Here is a 17,129-nt window from a genome sequence, read left to right on the forward strand (position 1 = left end):
GCTCTGTCACCCAGGCTGGAGTGCAGTGGCACCATCTCAGCTCACTGCAGCCTCTGCCTCCCAGGTTCAATCGATTCTCCTACCTCATCCTCCCAGCCTCCCAGGTAGCTGGAATTACAGGCCCCACCACACCCGGCTAATTTTTTTTTTTTTTTTTTTTTTTTTGAGACGGAGTCTCGCTCTGTCGCCCAGGCTGGAGTGCAGTGGCACGATCTCGGCTCACTACAACCTCTGCCTCCCAGGTTCAAGCAATTCTCCTGCCTCAGCCTCTCGAGTAGCTGGGATTACAGGCGTGCGCCACCATGCCCAGCTAATTTTTTTGTATTTTTAGTAGGGACGAGGTTTCACCATATTGGCCAGGCTGGTCTCGAACTCTGGACCCCAGGTGATCCGCCCGTCTCAGCCTCCCAAAGTGCTGGGATTATAGGTGTGAGACATTGCGCCAAGCCGAATTTTTTTTTTTTTCTTTTTTTTTTTTGAGATGGAGTCTCGCTCGCTCACCCAGGCTGGAGTGCAGTGGAGCAATCTCGGCTCACTGCAAGCTCTGCCTCCCGGGTTCGCCATTCTCCTGCCTCAGCCTCCCAAGTAGCTGGGACTACAGGCTCCTGCCACCACGTCCAGTTACTTTTTTTGCATTTTTAGTAGAGACGGGGTTTCACCATGTTAGCCAGGATGGTCTCGATCTCCTGACCTCGTGATCCGCCCGCCTCGGTCTCCCAAAGTGCTGGGATTACAGGTGTGAGCCACCGCACCTGGCCGAATTTTTGTATTTTTAGTAGAGACGAAGTTTCGCCATGTTGGCCAGGCTGGTCTCAAACTCCTGATGTCAGGTGATCTGCCCACCTCTGCCTCCCAAAGTGCTGGGATTACAGGTGTGAGCACCACGCCCGGCCAATAAGTTTGTTTTTTTTTTTTTTTTTTGAGATGGAGTTTCACTCTTGTTGCCCAGGCTGGAGTGCAATGGCATGATCTCAGCTCACCGCAACCTCTGCTTCCCGGGCTCAAGCGATTCTCCCACCTCAGCCTCCCGAGTAGCTGGAATTACAGGCGCCCGCCACCATACCCAGCTAATTTTGTAGTTTTAGTAGAGATGGGGTTTCTCTATGTTGGTCAGGCTGGTCTCGAACTCCTGACCTCAGGTGATCCGCCTGCCTCGGCCTCCCAAAGTTCTGGGATTACAGGTGTGAGCCACCAAGCCCGTTTTTTTTTTTTTTTTTTTTTTTTTTGAGACAGAGTATTGCTCTGTCACCCAGGCTGGAGTACAGTGGCGCGATCTCGGCTCACTGCAACCTCTGCCTCCTGGGTCCTGGTTCAAGCAATTCTCCTGCCTCAGCCTCCCTAATAAAATTTTTTAAAGTTAAAAAAAAAAAAGTAGGGATGGATGGCCAGAGAGAAGAGGGCTGGATGCCAACTGAAAGGAGCAACAGAAACAAAGACAGGAGAATAGCATGGGGTCCAGACCACCCTACCCTGATGTGCACCAGAAACAGATGGAGACGGGGGAACAAGACAGGGATCAGCAAGGGCCCCCAGGTGTCCTTTACCTGCTCCAGGGCAGCCAGGCTAGTCCTCAAGGCATTGTTCTCAGCCAAAAGCCCTTCCACTTGTTCCTGTGCATCTGCACTCTGGATGGATACCTGGCCCCATGCCCACAGCAGGTGAGAGTGGGTCCAGAACAGGGGGACAGGACCTACCCACAGCCAAGAAAGGACACATACACACACAAACACACACGAAGGCCTGGGGGAAGCAGGATCCCCTGGAACCTTGCCTGCCTATGTAGTACCCACTCAGGCTGCCCCCATCCTGAACCCCAGCTCCCTGAGCCCACCCAGTACAACATACCTGATCTTGTAGGGCCCGCAAAGCTGCCGCATGTTCCAGGCGTTCCCCTTGCCGCTGATCTCTCAGCTCTGCCAAGCTCTGTGGAGACCAGGGGAGCCCATTTTACACCTCAGCCTTTCCTGGGGTGCATACAACCATACAGACTCCCTCTTTGACCACCCGACAGCATGTTCCCAGCACCTGTGGGTCTCAGACTATCTAGCCAGCAGCAATCTCAGGTTCACCCAGACGCCAGGTCACTACCCTCAGGGGCTTAAGACACAGTCAGCCCCTCTATCCCAGCCTCCAAGATCTCAGGCACATCTAGTCTCCTGGCCGTAGCTCCTGTGTGGTTCAAACTCACTCAGCTCCCATCCATAAGAGGTCTCATACTCACCCAGATTCCAGCTTGGGAGCTCCAGGATTCTCAGACACAGTCAGCCCCATGGATCTCAGATGTAGTCAGCACACAAGGATGACAGCTTCACCCAGCCTCCCAATCCCAGCCACCAGGGGTTTCAGACACACTCATCTCCCATGTCCCTATCTCCCAAGTGAGATCCACCCAAACTCATAGTCCCAGATCCTAGAGGTCTCAAACTCACAACCTCCTAGTTTCCAGGTCCTGGTGAACTCTCAGACTGACTCCTTCACCTGTCACTCTGCTCCCCAGTCTCTTGGGATCTTCAGACCCAGCTAACCACCAGTTCCTGGGGGTCTCAGCTTTACCTAGACTCCTGTCTTAGACCCCATGTTCCCAGTTTCTAGGGACTTCAGAGCCACAAGCCACCATATCCTCCATTCCAAGGGACCTCAGACTCACCTTTTCTAGAAGGAAACCCAGAGGCTTCAGAGTCATCCAGCCCCCCGTCCTCAGGAGCCTCAGACCCACCTAAACTTTTGCTCCAGCCCCTGGAGGTCTCAGACTGACCAGCTTTTTGTTCACAGCCCCCAGGGATCTCAGGACTACCTAGCCCATATGATCTCACTTCCTAGGTGTCTTAGGCCCAAGCCAGCGCCCAGATCCTGAGAGTCTCAAATGCACTCAGCCTTCAGCCCCAACTGTCTCACCCTTGAAAGTTGTACCCAGCCATGTCCTCAGCCCTTGGGAGTCCCAAATTTACTGATATCCCAGCCCCTAAAGGTCTTAAAGTCACCCAGCGCCCAGGGAGTTCAGACTTACCCCAATTCCTGGTCCTAGGCCCTAGTGACCACAGATTCATCCAGACTGTGGTCTCAAACCTCCAGGAGTTTCATATTTACACAAATTTGTAGCACACAGCCCCCTAAGTCCTTAGCCCCCTGAGATCTTACACTCATGAAGACTCCTATAACAATTCCTAGGGCTCTCCATTTTCCTAGCTCCTGGGGTACCCTAGAATCCATTTCCAACACAGGAAATCTGACTCCCCAGCCAGCCTCCATGGACCTCAGACCTCTCCAGGCTCCCAGTCCTAGCCCCTACCCCAGGGATCTCAGAACCCAGCCCCCATCACCTGATTTGCAGCCTCAAGTTCCTGCTGCAGCTTCTGGGTTCGAGCCAACTGGGCTTTGTGATCAGCTTCCTTCCGTTGTTGTAATTCCTCAATCTTGTTCCTAGGGGTGATGGGGAGGGGGTGTGTTGGGCATGGCTTGAGGCCCGGTCTCCTAGCTCTGCCCCTGTAGTCTTCACTAGGCACTGTCCCAATTGTCCACCAATGCCTGCAAATCTGGCAGTTACCTGCTGTCATTAAATAGAGTCTCCTTTTCTGTCTGCAGACGGCAAAAACTGGGCACAGAAGGACAGATGTAGATGGGTCAGTTCCATAAGTTAATTCCCCCCTCAGCCCCCAGTACCCCTAGGAAAAAGAAATTTACCTTTCTTGTTTCTTTTTCAGTTTCTCGGAGAGCTGGGGAGAGGGGTGCAGACAAGTGATAACATTGAGAATAATATAAAGACAAATATAAAATTAATAAATATAGACTTTTTTTTTTTTTTTTTTTTGAGACGGAGTCTCACTCTGTCTCCCAGGCTGGAGTTCAGTGGCCGGATCTCAGCTCACTGCAAGCTCCGCCTCCTGGGTTTATGCCATTCTCCTGCCTCAGCCTCCCGAGTAGCTGGGACTACAGGCGCCCACCACCTCGCCCGGCTAGTTTTTTTGTATTTTTAGTAGAGACGGGGTTTCACCGTGTTAGACAGGATGGTCTCGATCTCCTGACCTCGTGATCCGCCCGTCTCGGCCTCCCAAAGTGCTGGGATTACAGACTTGAGCCACCGCGCCCGGCCAATATAGACACTTCTTATGAAGTCCTTTTTGGAAGCCAGGATTTACTTATGTTATCTTGTGGAATCCTCAAAATAGCCCTGAGAAGTGAGTAGTACATTTTACAAATGGGGAAACTGAGTCTTTGGTTGCCCAGCTGGTCAGCAACAACAGTATTATCTCCACCCAGATCCTTCAGGCTCCAAAGCCCAGTATTTATGCTCCCAAAATAGTGGCCAATGGCCATGTTATAGAATGGCTAGACTGGGGGGCCTGGAAAGCAGGATCATGACTGGGTGCCTCATCCCTAGGTCTCCAGGTCCTAAGATAAGAGTCAGGAGTCTGTAAATGCTTGCATGAATGAATGAATGAGTGAATGGGCAAAGCCGAGAGGAGATGGATGGGATGAAACTTATCATACACAAGATATAGTGTGACCACATTAGCCCATTCCATACTGAAAGTAACTGAGACATAGGTGTGAGTCTCTCCATTTCACAGATGATGAAACCTAGGCTTTGATGGGGTACAATGCCCCTTCTGCCCTAGGATTGGGAATGGAATGGGAAAGAATCCAGCAGATTGGGAGTAAAATGGGAAACAGCCAAGCAGCCGCACCTTAGCAAGTTCCTCCTGCAGCCTGGATGTTTCGGCCTGCTTTGAGCTCTGCAGGGAAGGATGAGGGATGGGAGGGTTGTCAGCAAGGACAGGGAGAAGCCTTCCCCTGCCCATCTGCCTCCCTCACCCCATCAGCCCACAAGATGGTGTGATATCACAGCCATCTCTGTGGGACTATAGACAGAGGTAGAACATCTGCCCTGCCTTCTGTCTCCAGCTCCAACAGACCCAGATTCACCTCTAAGCCTTGCAGCTGCTCCCAGAGCAATCTCTTCTCCTCTTTCTCCATTTCCCATTTCAGCTCCACCTCTGCCAACGGCATGGGGGCCGGGACGGTGGGGGCTGGACCCCCTGGGGGGTCCCCCTGGCCCTCACTGACAGCTAAGGACTTCCCGGCTTCTTTCCCGTAGCGTTCCTGCAGGGCTGGTGAGTAGAACAGGGATATATTATGGATGAGATGGTCTCTGAAGTCTCTTGCCATGCGTCGAACAGAGGGAGAACTGGCCTTCAACCCCTCAGGTGGCAGAGTCCCTGCGCCAAATGACCACATGCATAAAAGACGAAGGTTCAGCTCTATCCATGCCTCTAACATTTTTTTTTTTTTTTTTTTTTTTTGAGACAGGGACTTGCTATGTCACCCAGGCTGGAGTGCAGTGGAATGATTACGGTTCACTGCAGCCTTGACCTCCTGGGCTCAAGTGATTCTCCCACCTCACTCCCCCAAGTAGCTGGGATCAGAGGTGTGTGCCATCACCCCGGGCTAATTCTTTGAGTTATTGTAGAGACAAGGTCTTACTACATTGCCCAGGCTGGTCTTGAACTCCTGAGCTCAAGCAATCCTCCCGTCTCAGCCTCCCCCAAAAATCTTTTTCCCTGGCCAGGCACGGTGGCTCACACCTGTAATCCCAGCACTTTGGGAGGCCAAGGCGGGCGGATCACGAGGTCAGGAGTTCAAGACCAGCCTGACCAACATGGTGAAACCCAGTCTCTACTAAAAATACAAAAATTAGGCGGGTGTGGTAGCGAACGCGCCTGTAATCCCAGCTACTCATGGGGCCGAGGCAGGAGAATCGCTTGAACCCAGGAGGCAGAGGTTGCATTGAGCCGAGATCGAGCCATTGCACTCCAGCCTGGGTGACAGAGCGAGACTCCATCTCAAAAAAAAACTTTTTCCCTAGACAGTCTTGCTCTGTTGCCCAGGCTGGTGTGCAGTGGTGCAATCATAGCTCGCTGCAACCTCCAACTCCTGGGCTCAAGCGATCCTCCCAAGTAGCTGGGACTACAAGTGCACACCATGCCCGTTTAATTTTTTTATTTTATTATTTATTTATTTGTTTATTTTCTTGAGATGGAGTCTCTCTCTGTCACCCAGGCTGGAGTACAGTGGTGTGATCTCGGCTCACTGCAAACTCTGCCTCCTAGGTTCAAGTGATTCTTCTGCCTCAGCCTCCCAAGTAGCTGGAATTACAGGCATGCTCCACCAAACCTGGCTAATTATTGTATTTTTAATAGAAACAGGGTTTCGCCATGTTGGCCAGGTTGGTCTTGAACTTCTGACCTCAGGCGATCTGCCCACCTTGGCCTCCCAAAGTGCTAGGATTACAGGTGTGAGCCACCGCGCCTGGCCTATTTTATTTTTAGTACACACAAGGTCCTGCTATGTTGCCCAGACTGGTCTTGAACTCCTAGCCTCAAGAGATCCTTCTGCCTCGGCCTCCCAGAGTGCTGGAATCACAGGTATGAGCCACTGTGCCCAGTCTCTCACAAATATTTTAAGCCCTATCAACCACTAAGATTCTGTTTACTATTAGCCCAAGCTGGTTTCACAAATCCCATTCTCAATCCTTCAAGCCCCACCCATAGCCCTTGAAGGCCATGCCCACCATGTGCCACCATTGACTTATAGCTGAATCCCTCCTAGAGCCTCCTAATTCCCACCCACATTCTACTAAGTCTCCCTCCTAGTCATGGAACCAGCACCCACCACCACAGACATCCCAGCTGCTCTCCAAAGTTCCACATACCACATGCTCCCACACTCTATCAAGCTTTCTTTCAGCTTTCATCCCAGACCCCACTTACAATCTGGGCTCAGAATCTTCCCAACACTCCATTCACTTTTTCCACTTAGCAAATATCTCCTTTTTGACATTCAAGCTGCTAATCTGTAACATCTGCTAGGTATCAGACACTGAACTAATGCAGAATGATATTACCTTTTATCTCTACTACAATCTTCTGGGTGACAGACATCACTACATGAACTGTGTAGATGACAAGGCTTTGGCTCAGAGAGGTGAAATGGCTTGTCCAAAGCCACACAGGGCATGGGCCAACCCTATTTCTGAAGCCCTTCTCCTCCCCCTGAGAGGATGACAGCCTTTCTTGCCCTACTCAAGCCCCAAGGTCCCCGCATCCCCAGGAGGGCCTCTATGCACCTGCCACGTTCTTCTGCAAGGCTGTGTTTTCAGCCTGCAGCCTCAGCAGCTCCCCATCCACGAGGGGCCCAGCTTGGGCAACCCCTGCTCCTGCAGCCCCCTCCTTCAGTTGCTGGTTCTCTCGCTCCAGCTGTTCCATCTGGCTGCAGAGCTGAACAGAGGAAGAGAAGGGGCAGAGAAGCAGAGAATCAGAACAGTATTTGCTGAAACCTACATAGCATTTGTCCATGTACTTTACAATTCACTCAATTCCCATAATGACCCTATGATGTAGGTGCCCTCCCACTTTACAAATAAGGACATTGAGGCACAGAGATGTTAAACAATTTCAAATTCACACATCTTTTAAGTGGCAGAGTCAGAAAATACCAAGAGCATACCAAGTATGAGGACACCAAAAACCATTTTCCTCTTCCTACTTCCAACCTCAGAGATGCAATCCAAGACCTCAGGCTCCTCTGGAGGTTGTTAGTGCTACAGACAGCCTCACTGCCACCCCGCTTCTGTGGAGGGCTGGATCCTGGGTCCAGAGTTAGCTCCCTCTCATCCTAAGCACCACAAAGAGCTTGCAGGTCATTTCCAGGGCCAACACTGATGACAGCTCCTGCATTGCCAGCCGTTAGTCTTGGAGACGTATACAATGCCAATAAAACTAAGCCAGACCTCTGCCCAATTCCTGGCTAAAGTACACTTCTCAAAGCAGTCCTGAGAAAATCCCTTGTCCCCATTTTCTTTTTTTTTGAGATGGAGTCTCGCTCTGTCGCCCAGGCTGGAGTGCAGTGACACGATCTCGGCTCACTGCATGCTCCGCCCCCCAGGTGCACCCCATTCTCCTGCCTCAGCCTCCCGAGTAGCTGGGACTACAGGCGCCTGCCACCACGCTCGGCTCATTTTTTGTATTTTTAGTAGAGATGGGGTTTCACCGTATTAGCCAGGATGGTCTCGATCTCCTGACCTTGTGATCCGCCTGCCTCGGTCTCCCAAAGAGCTGGGATTACAGGCATGAGCCACTGCGCCCTGCCCCTTGTCCCCATTTTCATATGAGAATATCGAGGCCTACAGAGAATTTTTATTTTATTGCCTGCAATATTTTCTTTTTCTTTTCTTTTTTTTTTTTTTTTTGAGATGGAGTCTCGCTCTGTCACCTAGGCTGGAGTACAGTGGCACGATTTCAGCTCACTGCAACCTCTGCCATCCAGGTTCAAGCGATTCTCCCGCCTCAGCCTCCTGAGTAGCTGGGACTACAGGCATGTGCCACCATGCCCGGCTAATTTTTGTATTCTTAGTAGAGATGGGGTTTTGCCATGTTGGCCAGGCTGGTCTCGAACTCCTGACCTCAGGTGATCCACCCACCTCGGCCTCCCAAAGTGCTGGGATTACAGGCGTGAGCCACCGCACCGAGCCTGCCTGCAATATTTTCTACCCAGAACACCAATCCTTTCATCCAGTTATTCACATAACTAGCTTCTTTGCATCCTTCAGTGCTCTGCTCAGATGTCACCTTTAAAGTGGTATCCCTCAACAGAGAAAATTCCAGTACTCTCTGTCACAGCACTGTTCATTTCTTTCTTACCTAGTACTAATCACAATTTTCTTTTGTAACAAGCACAGATTCTGAAACCAGACTGCTTGAATGTGAATTTCTACTCTGCCTTTTACTAGCTGTGTGACAAATTACTTAATCTCCCTGGAACTCAGTTTTCCTCATCTGTCAAATAGGGATACTAATATCTCATAGGCTTATTTCAAAGATTAAATGAGTGAATAATGTAGAGTACTTCAAACAGGACTTGGCACAAAGTAAGCACCATATAAATGTCAGCTATCACTACTAGCATTATTTGTTTACTGTTATCATCTTTCTCCCATCCCACCCCCAGAAGGTAAGCTAAGAGTGAAGATCATTCTGTGCTGCTTACAACTGTATTTCCAGAACATAGAGCATGTGGTGGGTACTCAGTAACTATTTGTTGAAGGAACAATTGAGCTGAAATGTCTTGGTGAATAAGGGGTAGTGGCAGGTTTAACGTAGCTCTCTCTGTGAGCACTTCCAGTTCCTGGGAGGAATTGGAGGAGGAAAGGGACTATGCAGGAAGTCTCTGCAACTGGCCCAGTGCTGGACCAGGGCAGATGCCGGGAAACAAGCTGGATTTATGGAAGAATGTCTGCCCTTGCCTCACTCTGCAAGAATCATGATACCATGGAGGCTGGAGGCAGGAAGCAGTGAGGAGTCAGTCGGTGAAGCCAGCAGTTATGTGAATACCAGGGGCTCTGAACTAGGGACAGGACCGGGGGCACTGGAATGTATTATGTAAAGGAGTGATGTCGTAAGATCTGCAGGTCAGAACAGCCTCTGTGGTGTGAACTAAGTAGAAGAAACTAGAAGTGAAGACACCAGGGAGGCGGCTGTAGAAACAGCAGATGAGAGGTGGTAGAGACTAAGGCAAAGCAGGGCCACAGGGTGGATATAAAACTTTTTTTTTTTTTATTGAGACAGAGTCTTGCTCTGTTGCCCAGGCTGGAGTGCAGTGGTGCAATCTTGGCTCACTACAACCTCCACCTCCCGCGTTCAAGCGATTCTCCTGCCTCAGCCTCCTGAGTAGCTGGGACTACAGGCGCATGCCACCACACCCAGCTAATTTTTTGTATTTTTAGTAGAGACGGGGTTTTACCATGTTAGCCAGGATGGTCTCAATCTCCTGACCTCATGATCCGCCCGCCTTGGCCTCCCAAAGTGCTGGGATTACAGGCGTGAGCCACCATGCCCGGCCACAAAACTGTTAAAAAGTCAAATATTTTAGAGGGAAGATGAGTTAATAGAAGGATAATATTATAGCTAATGCTTCCATAGCTGATACTATGTGCAAGGCTCTGTTCTAAGTGATTTACATACATTTATTCATTTAATCCTCACAAAAGCCCTGTGAGGAGGCAGGTACTGTTATTATCATGACTTCCATTTTAAACATTTGGGAACCAAGAACCAGGCAAGTTAAGTAACTTCCTCAAGGTTACAGTTAGTAAAAGGTAGAGCCAAGATTTTAATCTAGGCCTTCTGGTTACAGAGTCCCTGCTGGTAACTACTACTTGCTCAACTGCCTCTCCTGGTATTGTATCTGCTTAAAGGTTATTTTCAGTTTTGTTTTTTTAAGGTCACAGGCACTATATTCTCAGATGGAGCCTTAGAAATACCATTTTTGGGCCAGGCACGGTGGCTCATGCCTTTAATCCCAGCACTTTGGGAGGCCAAGGTGGGTGGATCACTTGAGGTTGGGGGTTCAAGACCAGCCTGACCAACATGGAGAAACCCCATCTCTACTAAAAATACAAAATTAGCCAGGCATGGTGGTGTATGCCTGTAATCCCAGCTACTCAGGAGGCTGAGGCAGGAGAATTGCTTGAACCCAGGAGGCAAAGGTTGCAGTGAGCTGAGACCTCGCCATTGCACTCCAGCCTGGACAACAAGAGTGAAACATCATCTCAAAAAAATTTGCTGCCATGAGACTTTTTTCCTTAAAACACACTAAAAACATAGACAATTATTAACTGTGGATACAGAAGATAGATGAGGGAACAAAAGACAATGTCTCCAACTGCCCAGTAGATTTAGAAACAGACAGGACACTAAAATCAATGGAGAGATAGAATTAGTAGCTCCAGGATGAATTATCTGGAAGAGGTAGAACCCCAGGCTCATGTCAGATGAAGAGAAGAAAGAAAAGGGAAGAAGCCCAAACACTTTTCCATCCTATATTAAGCATAAGAACTCTGCCTAAAACCCCCCAATACCTTGGAGCACCATAGCATCAACCCAACATTATACACATGGAGACTTGAAGCTCAAATAAAAGGAGTGACTTGGCCAGGAACCAGCTGACCTCAGGGCTCAAAGCTTTCTAATCCCAGCAGAGTTAGTGGCCCCATCTGTCAAATTACTGCCCCCCAGCAGCAATCCAGGACCTGTTTCAGCACCACGGACAGTGCTCCAGGGCCAGACCCTATCCAATCACTCTCTGCTGCTGTTAGGTTTCAGCTCAGATGGCCCCTACCCCTCATTTCCCCTTTGACTATCCCAGGCACCAGCACCTTGCTGAACTCGGCCATTAGCGTGCTGTTCTGCAAACGGAAGTCCTCCTCCTGGCTGTGCAGCTTTGCCTGCAGCATCTCATTTTCACTCAGCAATACCTCGACTTCCTGCAGTGGCAGACAAGGGCCAGGACTCCAGCAAGGGCAGGAAGGATAGGGAGGTAGGGCAAAGAAACAGAGAGAGGGAGAAAATGACATGGGTGGGAGAGGACATAGGGTACAGAGAATGAGGTGATACAGGAGAAAGAGAAATAGGGAGGGATAAAATGAGAGACAGGGAAAGGGAGATAAAGACATGGGAAGGTAGAGAGAAGGGAATACAGGGAGGAAGACAGCAGAAGAAAAGACAGGAAGATAATGATGGGGGAGAGAGGAGGTAGAGATGGGGAAAGGGGGAGAGATAGAAAAGGGGAGAGGGATTGGGAGGGAGAGAGTGAAAAAGATGGAGAGAGGAACAAACAGAAATCAACAGGGAGAGAACAGAACAGGGAAAAGAGAAGGAAGGGTCAGGAAAAGAAACGAGTTAGGAAGAGAGGAAAGGTGGGGAAGAAACAAAGAGTCAGAGAGAAAGCAGAAAAAAAGAAATCACAGAGACAGGAACAAGAGGGGGAGAGACAGAAGATTGGGAAGAGAAATGAGTCAAAGAGACAGGAACAGGAAGACAGAGACAGAGACAGAAAGAGACTCAGGGAAGAGGATAGAAAGAGAGAGAAGGAAAGAGACACAGAGTTAGAGACAAATAGGGAAACAAGGACAGATACAGCAACACATGGCAGTGAGGTAGTAGCAGACATAAGGGCACACAGAGAAAGAAAGGCCAGTACAAGGAAATCTCAGCATACAGAAATAGCCCACCAAGACAGTCTCCCAGTCACACTCACCCACAAGAGATCCCCTTACCTGAGCTTTCTTGCTCTTGCTCAGTGCCTAAAGTGGGGGTGGGTGGGAAGAGAGCTAAAGTGAACAGAGATGGACTGCCTTACTAGGATATGGAGACAACTGTGCCAAGCGTTTTGGGAGGACAATGATGATGGGGGTTGCGGGATGGGAGCATCTTCAACCACAGAACATGTGTGACAATTTGGAGCCCAAAGGCGTGAGTGAGTGAATGAATGCAAATCTTGCCCTGGGGCCCCAGCACACACAAATAATCCTTTCTTGGAAACTCTGGAGGCTGGTGGGGGGTGGGGGAGGTAGGGAGGTGCCCTGGTATTTAACCATTTACGGGCTGGATCTCCAGGCTCAGAAATTGTGGCTTCATTGCTACATCTGTCCATACATGTCTCCGTTGTCCCTCTCACGCAGTGTGGAAACTGTCGCTCCCCTGCTGGGCAGCCAAGAGCATTGCCAGCTTAGGGGAATCAGCATCCTACCAAAGAGCAGTGCAACTTCCTGACTGCCGGATTTTCTGCATACTGTATTCATTCATCCAACAAATATTTATTGAGCACATATTATGTATCAACATTGGGCTAGGTATGGCTAGATATGGGGACAGAGCAGTGACAAAGGAGAACCTTGAATGTCTTGAGGGGCCACATTAGGTTATATTCTATCTCATCTTTAGAGGATCTGAGAGGTGGGTTTGCTCTCATTTTCCCAACTGGACCAGGACAGAGATGGGAAGTAGGAGCACAAGGCAGGAGTGTGAGTGGAGGATGGGAGGCAGATTCAAGGTAGATTTACTGATAGATTTGAATATTTAATTAAAAGTCAGTGAATGAGAATGAGTAACTGAAATTAGAAATGAATTAAAAGTAAATTAAAATTAATCAATAAATTAAGCAGGATTAGGTAAAATTAGCCAACTAAAGAGAATTCCATGAGAATCTTTTAAATGACTACATGAAAACAGCATGCAACATTCAGTCTGGTTCACTGTAGGTGCTCACTGGAGGGATGAATGAGTCAGATAGGTAGAGGCAAGGGTGGATGGGTAGGTGGATGGGTAGGTGGATGGATGGGTGGAGGGAGGTACCTTCTGAGCTTTGCTGAACTCCTTATCCAAGTAGGCGACCTTCTGTCGAAGACTGGTGAGTTCTGGTGTCAGGAAAGCAGGGAAACTCAGCCTCAGTAGGTGGCAAGAAACTGAAAGGCCTTCCTGCCAGGCCTCTGAGGGAAAACCTCAGACACCATGCCTCAAAGCCACCCCCATCTAATAAGGCCCTCTTGGCTCACCAACACCATTCTTGCGTAGTTCATCTGAAAGCTGGTAGTTGTTTGTCCGGAGTTCCAGGAGCTGAGCCTTTGGGGGAGGCAGGAAGGGAAAAGACTTGGTCAGGAAAGCGCCCCTACACCTACCATGAGGGAACCAAGCCCCTAAGCCCCACAGACCTTATGCCCTCCATGTTCCTCTGTAGCTACTCCTTAAGACCTGTATGTGCTACACCTAAAGTGAGCTTCCAGGCCCTCAGACCCTGGCTCACCTTTTCCAGCTCCACTTATAACCCCAGCCAGCCTCACCCCTCCATCTCACACTATAATCCATGCTGCACTCAGGCCACCCTAGAGCACTGCCCCAGTCAGGGTCTTGCTTGTGTGAGTTCCCTGGCTCTCCGTGCCCACAGGATAAAGTTCCTCCTCCTCATCCTGGCTGACCTCTCCACACACTGAACACACACTGTCAGGGGTGTTGTCCATCTTTCTGACCAGACCTGGGGGCCCCTGAAAGCAGGGAGTAGGGGCCTGTCTTCCTCCCTCTTTCCTAAGGGAAGAGGGTCAAGTATTCTGCCCAACTTTCACTGAGTCAGGGGGCTTTCCAGGGTCCCCCCACCTCCAAGTCTCTCAAAATACATCCAGGCCGCCTTCAATAATTAAGGGAGGGCCAGGTGCAGTGGCTCACACCTGTAATACCAGCACTTTGGGAGGTCAAGGCGGGTGGATCACGAGGTAACGAGTTCAAAACCAGCCTGGCCAATATGGTGAAACCCCATCTCTACTAAAAATATAAAAAATTAGCCGGCTGTGGTGGTGCACACCTGTAGTCCCAGCTACTCGGGAGGGTGAGGCAGGAGAATTGCTTGAACTGGGGAGGCAGAGGTTGCAGTGAGCCGAGATTGCACCACTGCACTCCAACTTGGGTGACACAGTGAGACTCTGTCTCAAAAAAAAGAATTAAGGGAGGCCGGGCGTGGTGGCTCAAGCCTGTAATCCCACCACTTTGGGAGGCCGAGATGGGCGGATCCCGAGGTCAGGAGATCGAGACCATCCTGACTAACACGGTGAAACCCCGTCTCTACTAAAAAAATACAAAAAGCTAGCTGGGCGAGGTGGCGGGCGCCTGTAGTCCCAGCTACTCGGGGAGGCAGAGGCAGGAGAATGGCGTGAACCCGGGAGGCGGAGCTTGCAGTGAGCTGAGATCCGGCCACTGCACTCCAGCCTGGGCGACAGAGCGAGATTCCGTCTCAAAAAAAAAAAAAAAAAAAAAAGAATTAAGGGAAAGTGCCAGGCGCAGTGGCTCACACCTGTAATCCAAACACTTTCAGAGGCTGAGGTGGGCAGATCACTTGAGGTCAGGAGTTCAAGACCAGCCTGGCCAACATGGTGAAACCTCATCTCTACTAAAAATACAAAAATCAGCTGGTCATGGTGGTACGCACCTGTAATTCCAGCTACTAGGGAAGCTGAGATAGGAGAATTGCTTGAACCCGGGAGGTGGAGGTCGCAGTGAGCTGAGATCGTGCCACTGCACGCTCCAGCCTGGGTAACAGAGACAGACTCTGTCTCAAAAAAAAAAAAAAAAGAATTAAGCATCCTCCTCCCTACCAGCCCTGTAGAACCCTGAGGCTGGTTCTACCCAGCAAGGCCGGTTCCTTCCCGCACCAGGACTTTTCCCTCCCTCCCACGCCACCAGCCTCCACTTGCTATTCTCTGGTAGTCTGCTCAAAGTGAGAGGGCTTGGCCTTCACAGAATCTTTCCTGCTCCTGTCCTCCCCAGGACCCAGTGATCTGTCTCTCCAAGTCCTGGTCCAATTGGAATACCCTTTGTACCCCCTGAGACTTGCCCCCCAACAAAGCCCAGTAGTTCTCTCTCATTCATGGCCCAGTGGGATCAGTGTTCCTCATTCAAGGGTATTCCCACTCCCAAGATCTCCCCAGTCATGATCCAATGGGAATGGCCCTATGCCCTTCAGGGTAAGCCTCTACAAGGCCTTGGGTAGGCCAGTTGGATGACTCTTACTCACTTAGAATCCCCTTCAGATGACAGTGGCATTCCCCATTCATGGGTTAATCAACTCGCCCTTCCATTCTCAGTGTCCCTCACACAGGGACAGTTGGTTTCCCTCATTCAAGGACCAATTGGATTACCTGTCCTCCCTCAGAGTTCCTCCCCTCCCCATGCTGGACCCTGTTCAGAGCCCCCCAGTGAGGAACCCTCTCAACAAGGGCCCATTCATAGTGCAATGCTATGGCCTTTCATTGCATCTCAGAGTCCCCCCAAAAGAATCAAGTGGGAGTGCCTCCCCAAAGCCCAGTGATCTTCCCTCCTTGTAGTCCAAGGTATCACTCGTTTACCTCTTCTGGTCCTCCCCCCAATTAATGGGATTAATGTTATTACCCATTCATGGCCTTCTTCACCCCAGTGCCGCCCCCTCTTAGGATGCACTACCAACTACCAATGGCACAGATCTCCACCTCCCAGGAACAATGACAACATCTGGGGTCTTTCCCCAATCCCCGGGCACAGTGGTATCTCCCCCAAACTTACCACCTCCCACCCGCTAATGGTTCTGCCCTCTCAAGGGCTCCTACCACCATGACGCAAACCACCCAACACCCGCTTCCTTCCTCTCCAGACAAAATGGTTTCGCCTTCTCAGGATCTCCTTCCCTCAAAGCCCATTATCATCACCCGCCGATGGTGTCCCCTGCACGGGCCCAAAAGTCTCATCCCCTCCAGGTCTGAGTAAGGTACCGCCTACTTAAGGGCGCTCTCCCCCGCCCACAATGCTAACAGAGTCCAACCTTCAAAGCCGCAGAGTATCTCGGAATCCAATAATCTCACCACTCCGAGCCTCAGTTTCCCTTCTCCAGACCCACCCCATAAACTCAGGGTCCATCCCAACCAACCCCTTCTCAGAGCTGATGGCACGACCTCTCTCTACCCCGCCCCCGGTCGCCTAGCCGGGTGGTCTTTCCCACCGCGAGTGGCACCTGCATCCGCTGAAACTCCTCCTCAGACAGAGCTTGCGCCATGTTCCTCCCCCCACCCCCCCGCCAGCTTTCTGCGCAGACGCAGCTCGAGCCTCCTGTCAGTATTAAGGTCGGACCAAACCACTGGCCAGGAATGGAGGGGGTAGAACCTAATTCCGGAGGGCAGCATTTTGGAGACGCAGAGAAGAGATCGAAACTGACTGGTCAGGTGAACTATAATATAACGTTCTACTAGAATGTAAGTCATCTGATTGGCTTTTGCGCTCTTTTAGGCCACCCATTGTGATACGACATTATTACATCCCCGTTTCATGGGTGGACTCGTCGTTAGGGAAGTCTTTGCCGACAGAAAATCACCCTTCCGCGATATTCCTTTAATGAGAAAGGGTAACTTAATAACCATAGAAATGAAAGCGGAAGCTTCGCTCTGGTCTTGTTCCCGCCCCCCTTCGGGAGACCCCAAAGGGGAATCCCACCTCTTGTAAAGCCTTTGGCCTTTTTTTTTTTTTTTTTTTTTTTTAAGGTTTGACACTGATTTTGTTATCATGATGCTGCACGTCACATTAGGTAAAGGACTTAGCCACCAATAAATTAAAAATAGCGGAGTGGAAAGAGTGACGGTGAATCAAACGAAAAAGCCACATTAAAAGAAAACAAAAACAAAAACAAACCAGGGTGGTGAAACACCGGGCTCATTCAATTAAGTATTAGAATGCACTATAACCCTCACCGATCTGAGAGTAAGAAATGGTATCTCAGTGTAGTTT

At 50.1% G+C, this 17,129-nt stretch overlaps 1 protein-coding gene across 29 annotated transcripts in view; it reads right to left on the reverse strand.

Moving 5' to 3' along the window:
- Positions 1-16,424, reverse strand: part of GRIPAP1 (GRIP1 associated protein 1) — a 29,387-nt gene extending 12,963 nt beyond the window's left edge. For 4 of the 29 annotated variants that reach the window (XM_005593519.5, XM_065538550.2, XM_015443441.4 and 1 more), the window contains exons 1-13: positions 16,363-16,424; positions 13,388-13,454; positions 13,188-13,249; positions 12,110-12,136; positions 11,210-11,317; positions 7,124-7,274; positions 4,924-5,108; positions 4,686-4,733; positions 3,682-3,713; positions 3,545-3,592; positions 3,321-3,420; positions 1,846-1,923; positions 1,545-1,637 (exon numbers count right to left, since the gene is read on the reverse strand). In XM_005593519.5, coding sequence (XP_005593576.1) covers positions 1,545-1,637; positions 1,846-1,923; positions 3,321-3,420; positions 3,545-3,592; positions 3,682-3,713; positions 4,686-4,733; positions 4,924-5,108; positions 7,124-7,274; positions 11,210-11,317; positions 12,110-12,136; positions 13,188-13,249; positions 13,388-13,454; positions 16,363-16,404 — 1,041 coding nt within the window. In that variant the 5' untranslated portion in view covers positions 16,405-16,424. Of the gene's footprint in view, positions 1-1,544; positions 1,638-1,845; positions 1,924-2,221; positions 3,421-3,544; positions 3,593-3,681; positions 3,714-4,685; positions 4,734-4,923; positions 5,109-7,123; positions 7,275-11,209; positions 11,318-12,109; positions 12,137-13,187; positions 13,250-13,387; positions 13,455-15,393 lie in introns of all 29 variants that reach the window. The other 25 variants (XM_074030022.1, XM_074030017.1, XM_074030020.1 and 22 more) reach the window with 10 other exon arrangements.
- Positions 16,425-17,129: the final 705 nt, after the last annotated feature.

Source organism: Macaca fascicularis, chromosome X, assembly GCF_037993035.2.
Source record: "Macaca fascicularis isolate 582-1 chromosome X, T2T-MFA8v1.1".
NCBI classification, from domain to species: domain Eukaryota; kingdom Metazoa; phylum Chordata; class Mammalia; order Primates; family Cercopithecidae; genus Macaca; species Macaca fascicularis.